The sequence below is a fragment of the Gossypium arboreum genome, chromosome 12 (genome assembly GCF_025698485.1).
Source record: "Gossypium arboreum isolate Shixiya-1 chromosome 12, ASM2569848v2, whole genome shotgun sequence".
NCBI classification, from domain to species: domain Eukaryota; kingdom Viridiplantae; phylum Streptophyta; class Magnoliopsida; order Malvales; family Malvaceae; genus Gossypium; species Gossypium arboreum.
The window spans coordinates 19,207,151-19,213,129 of NC_069081.1; the positions used below are offsets into that span (position 1 = coordinate 19,207,151).

The 5,979-nt window shown below is 34.5% G+C and overlaps 1 protein-coding gene across 2 annotated transcripts; it reads right to left on the bottom strand.

Annotated features, from left to right (window-relative positions):
- Nucleotides 1-514: 514 nt before the first annotated feature.
- LOC108479838 (CDPK-related kinase 5-like) lies at nt 515-5,676 on the bottom strand. 2 transcript variants are annotated; one of them, XM_017782655.2, is made up of 11 exons: nt 4,879-5,676; nt 4,409-4,539; nt 4,260-4,301; nt 4,037-4,145; nt 3,655-3,733; nt 3,269-3,565; nt 3,083-3,195; nt 2,606-2,713; nt 2,460-2,522; nt 2,194-2,361; nt 515-1,212 (listed from the first exon to the last, which is right to left on the bottom strand). In XM_017782655.2, the coding sequence occupies exons 1-11, from the start codon at nt 5,479-5,481 to the stop codon at nt 1,072-1,074; spliced, it is 1,854 nt and encodes a 617-aa protein (XP_017638144.1). In that variant the 5' UTR covers nt 5,482-5,676; the 3' UTR covers nt 515-1,071. The 2 variants fall into 2 exon arrangements, 1 of the variants encoding a protein (XP_017638144.1); XR_008276064.1 differs by lacking the exon at nt 515-1,212 and adding an exon at nt 1,654-1,934 and having other exon boundaries at nt 2,114-2,361.
- Between the last annotated feature and the right edge of the window lie 303 nt (nt 5,677-5,979).

The window sequence follows — 5,979 nt, forward strand, 5'->3', positions numbered from 1 at the left end:
AATAGAGAGCTAAAATAATTTTTTATAAAGTTAGAAGATCAAATAATTTTTTTAAATTTTTATCTATTGTATTCACCGAGTGTAATAAAATTTAATTATTTTAAAAATATTATTAATATATAATTAAAAATTATAAATAAGTCTTGAACAACTCGTTAAGTTAAATCAATCGATTAAATCAAGTATTATAATAATAAAATATTGATTAAGTTTATTAATATATATATTTGGTCGAAAAAAGTTGATTAAATATTAAAAAAAAAACTGACTGAGTTGACCATTTAGTTACCCCCATCCACCGAGTATTGATCTTGCTTTTGCATTATGGTCCGTACAAATCGTAACAACGACAATAAAAGTATTTTGACAAGGCAACAAGATTAAGATCTGCTCATATCTCTCTTTTTAAATTTTTATATTAATACAAATTAACAAATTATGGTTTTACTAACCTCTGACGATAGAACAAATAATTTTACTGAATTTTAAAAGTGAAGTAATTGAACGGATCAAATCAGGCAATCATTTAAATTCAAATCCATAGAAGAACAGCTATGGAAGCACACAATCAAGATTGGCTTAAAGAGACGTAGAGAATTTTAAGGACAAGAATACTTGATTACCCGTTATAGAACACAGGAGATGATGATACATCAGCAATCAATGATCTCACGGGGGCTTGACGAAATAGGGCAGATTTATCAAGTCTGTTTAGATAGATATATATATATATATATATATATTTATATTTAACACATTCTTTAACTTTACAGTGGGGAAAAAGAAAACATAAAATGACTAAAGCTTGGTCAATGTTAAGTTGCACTTGCAGGAGGTTCATTGGCTTCAATTGTGTGTGTGTGTGGGGGGGGGGGGGGGGGGTGTCAATAAGCTTGTGCTAGACAAATGAAATAAGCCATAATCGAAGATGTTGAGGTAGGGGCATTGATTGCGACGACGAAATTCACTCTACCTCTTTATCATATTCAGGTTATAGCCTAACAAACACCTAACCTGAACCTTTTATTAGCCATACCAGCTCAGTAGAGCTCTTACGAAGTTTTACGGCTTCTATTGAGCTTTTGCGATGGTTCGGCTAGATACACCGTGCAATAATTTGACAAATCCGAGAAAACTTAGCTTCCCATCAGTGTGCCTAATCCAGTCATGAAGAACAGCATGAACAGGCACAGATGGGCTCAGTCCGAGCTCCTGAAAGGTAATGGTAAAAATGCCAGAGGTTAGTCTAAGTTTCTGTTGCTTCACGATCCTACAAACATCCCAATAAAGCAAAACAGAAGAAAGAAATGGAACCTCACTGCTTAAGATAACACAGAAACTAAGTATTTGCAATATTAAATTTATTTTAAGTTATGAATAAAGATATCAACAATCGTATTTCATATAACGTTATTACTATAAATAGTATATCAACTGCACTCTTTAAAGGATGCCTTACGGCAAATATCAACAAATCCCAAAATCTCATGAAAAAGAAGCCACAATAATTTAGGCTCCTCATTTTTCTTGAAGTACTTATGCTGTACCCTTTTCGAGCACAAGTATGGGTATAAAATCCTCCAAATGCATGGGGAAACTAAGAAAGAAATGAACATATGCATGTTGGGCATACATATGTATCCGATACTTGCATTGAGTCCAAGTAACATAAACCATAATAAACATAACCATCAATAGTAGTTGAAAACTACAAAAAATAAAAGAGAATTAAATGAGACTTAAAGGCCCACTAAAGGGAAATAAATGCCCCTTAAATCACTCTTTCTATCATCTATTACACAATACCTTCACAATTGTGCAACAAATTTTATATCGACTGCACAGCTCTCTTAATTACAATTGATGCTGACGAGCAAGAAAAAAGTTAATCTTTTATCTCAAACATTATTCATTCTCTCTCTTCTTTCAATATCCTTAACAGTGAGGTGTTGTAGTAACATGTGTAGTCCAAGAATCAGTAGTCCATGTGAAGATAAAACCACAAAATCGAAGGGCAAATCATTTTCTCAAATAGGTGAAAATTGAAGTCTATAATTCTAGCAAAGGTTCAAAACATAATTGCCATGCATATGACTTAGTAAGTTTTCCATACCTGTCAGCCTACTCAAAGGAATTAAATAATCATCCGAATGAGGCATAGATGCAAAAACTTTGCAGGGGAGATCAACATACCGAAGCTAGCTCTTCAATGACAATAGGTCTGTTTCCTTCCTTCTCAAAGATTTCGTAAGCACAACGTGCATGTTGTTCCCACCGATCAAGAGCCTCCAGCTGATGAACAGTTAATGCAGCCGCACAGAACTCATCAAAGTCCATCCGTCTGTATTGAAGTGCATTTAGCTACCACAAAAGGAAAAACCGTACACAATTAGAGATTCATACCACCACTTAAATTTATATACATTTCCAAACAAAACAGAAAAAGATGAAGCACCTACCGATGCAAGAAACTCAGGGATGCGAGCATCCTTCATAGCATCTGTTGCATTTTTCATCAGAGCCTGACCATAGCAATAGCATTAGATAACTATTCACAAGAAAACTGCCAAAAATTTTCAAGACTATGAACAGGGAAGGAACCAACCGCTTTGATATTTTCTAAGCTTATAGTGCCATTTTTATTTGGTTCCAATAATGCAAACTGCTCCTTCAAGTAAAACAGCTCATCCACAGTCAAAGTTTTAGACAGGGCCTGCAAAAATTACCAATAGAAGGGTATAAGAGCTACAAATCCCATGTAGAATGAGGAAAAAGTTCACATTATCAACCTAAGCCAGGCTTGGATAAGGATTTTGGTCCTCGGCCTGACCCAACCAGAATTTAAATTAAATACTTTTAAATATTTTTAATTAAATTTAATTATATAAATATTAATATAAAATTATATTTTTAATATTTTATTATTTAATTATATAAATATTAATATAAAATTATATTTTTAATATTTTATTATTTTTAAACAGTAATATAAGCTTTTGGATGGGCAGGCAGGCAGGCCTGAGTTTTTTTTTAATTGAGCCTCAGCCCAGCCCATGGGCACCTCTAATCACCATATACGCACCCTTAAAGCAGCCTTCCGAAGAGATGAAGAACGCAGATAAGCCTTCATGAGTTTGAATATCAGTATATCCAAGGGCACTTTTACATCGTTATACTTTTTTATCCAGGGATGACCTGTGGCAAGCAATCGTGAGTAAAATTACAAGAATGTAAAAATAATGAATATGACAGAAGATGAGTCACGCACTCAAAGCTTGGGCTGCAGTCAATCTTTTCCTTGGGTCCTTATTCAGTAAACGCTTCACAAAATCCCTAGCCTCAGAAGATAGAGATGGCCAAGGTGCTTCATCAAAACTTGGATCAGCTTTTAGAACAGCTCGAAAAATCCCAGACTCTGTTCGAGCCCAAAATGGACGACTACCACACAAAAGAATATAAGCAATCACACCTATACTCCAGACATCTGCTTCTGTACTGTAAGACCTATGTAGAACTTCTGGTGCTACATAGTATGCACTACCAACAATGTCATTAAGCCTTTCATCTGAAATTGAAAAGGAAAAAGAAAACATGAAGAAATTAATCAAATAACTAAAGCACTATGGCTTAAGCAATACGAATTTGAGTACAAACCCGGTTTCACAAAATCAGACAAGCCAAAGTCTATAGCCTTCAATTGTGAATTTTCATCCTTTGATGTAAACAAGAAATTCTGGTCACAGAAAAAGCTAAATTTAGTATAATATCAGGTGGGCAAATTTTTATTATATACCTATTAAAACCTCTGCTGCTAAGAAGATGAAAATGAAATATGCTAGAATGATGCACAACTAAGAAAACAAGCAGTAGTGGCTAGGCTTCGGTGACTGCTTAACCAGAATATTTAGCGCAAGGTTATCCTCAAGGAAAAGCCTTACATAAACCTTAGAAATCTTATATGGGACCACAAAACCAGTGTAATACCACCCAAAAAAAAATATATCAGAAACCTTATTAGAACTGGAAAGATATTCACCTCAGGTTTAAGATCCCGGTGCACAACACCCTGGATATGGCAAAAAGCAACAACGTTAAGTATCTGAATCATCACAGCTTTTGCATCATCCTCAGTGTATTTTCCGCCCCTGCATGATTAGAAGAATACACTTGATAAGTAATCAAATCCAAACTAAGTACATTCAGCCTCAAACTCTTATTTTGGAATCAGAATCAGAAGTAGCTATTATTAGAAAAAATACCTAGAAAGAATTCTGTCCAAGAGCTCCCCTCCTTCACATAACCTGAAAGATACATAGTAACTAATTAGAACCCATCACAAATCATCAAACCAAATGATCCTGAACACACTGAACCCAAAACCGAGTTCATGTTTTCATATGGTACTTACTCCATCACTATGTAGACATTATCATAGTCCTCGTAGGCATCATAGAATTGTACTAAATTGCTATGTCCAGATAGAGCTCTTAATATTTTTACCTCCCTTCTAACATCCTCAATGGCAATTGCAGTAGTCATCTATAAACAAAAACACAAAAATCAACAAGCATAACATATCAATTCAAGGCACAAAAATAGCTATTATACAGAAATAAAATTGTAGAACATAACTCCGTGAGTATACATTTTAATTCCGAGTTATGATTACTCTGTTAAAAAAAAATCAGCAAATTCAATATTTAAATTCATTTTCTTATTTCCAGTAAGTATAAAAATCTAACTGAGGGTCTTCTAGTCGGATCTCGTTTTTTCCATTGTCAAAGAATTTTAATTCAAATCCATAAGCGCAAAAAGGCAAAAGTTCTAAGATTAAAATAAATAAAGTAGATAAAAACAAAAAGAAAATTAAAATGAAACCTTCGCTTTAGGTATAACTTTAACGGCAACTTGTTGTCCTTTAAGCTCTCCTTTCTTAAACTTCGCCGTACAAGTATAACCGAAATGGCCTCTTCCTACTTCGTCTCCGAGCTCATATTTGCTCCCGAAGTGCTTCGAGAAGCCGAAGCTCTTATCCAGTCCGGTACCGGTAGCTCCCGCTGCCTCTGCCTCGCTTCCTTCCGGGATCGCGGCCTCATTCGGCTTCACAGACCCGTGCCTCCGCGCAAGCACTGCCCTAATATGCTTCGCCGGAGACGGCGGAGGGAATGGCCTCCTGAAAAACCGTTTTGGAGTGGAATTGGTTGAAGATCTCGCCGGAGACTTTTTGGAAAACAAGTATTGAGCTGGACTGGGACTATAAAACGGGAAAAACGGCGATTTCTTGCCTTCATTGTTGGAATTGGAGCTTTCTTTTTCTTCTTCTCCTTGTTTACCTTGATCTTCCTTGGAGTTTACACCATCAGGTAAAGGAGAAGCCGAAACAGAGTTAGGCTTGCGGTGGATATCGTTATTCCAGGTATTGATAGAGGCATTTGTAGAATCAGAAGGGTTTGGGGAGGGTTTGGAGGTGCAAAGACCCATTGAAGAGTATGCCTATCTCTCTCTTTTCCCCGGAGAGTAGGATTTTGAATCTCTCCTTAAAGCCTTAAACCATTTCAACAAACTATAAAATTGAAATGAAAACTAATAATAAAAAAACTCAAAGCTTTTGTTGTCTATGCTGTTTGAAAGCGTTAATTGGTGAGATAAGGAAACGACGGGGACTTTACTTTTTCGCTTATCAAAAAATTAATATTATAATTAAATTTTATGTATTTGAAACAGTAATTTTGACTTACCTCTACCAAATTCAGTATTTTGTTATTCATTAATAATAAATATGGAAACATAATTATTTTATTAAATTAAGGATGAATTTAGTATTAATTATAAAAACTAAAATTTTAATATAATTTCATACAAATGTCTTTTCATTAATTTTTTAAGTAAATATTATTGTTTTGTAAGAAAAATTAAAATTAAATTTAGAACCTCGGCCAAATTCCTTTCAAAGTAATTAGCAAAATCATTTTAATCTTG

Excerpts from the sequence above, each read along its gene's own strand:
- LOC108479838 (XM_017782655.2), bottom strand. The coding sequence starts at position 5,481 with ATGGGTCTTTGCACCTCCAAACCCTCCCCAAACCCTTCTGATTCTACA. Across the intron at positions 4,302-4,408 it reads AATGTCTACATAGTGATGGA|GTTATGTGAAGGAGGGGAGC; the intron begins GTAAGTACCATA and ends TGTATCTTTCAG. Across the intron at positions 2,714-3,082 it reads TTCGGAAGGCTGCTTTAAGG|GCCCTGTCTAAAACTTTGAC; the intron begins GTGCGTATATGG and ends TAATTTTTGCAG.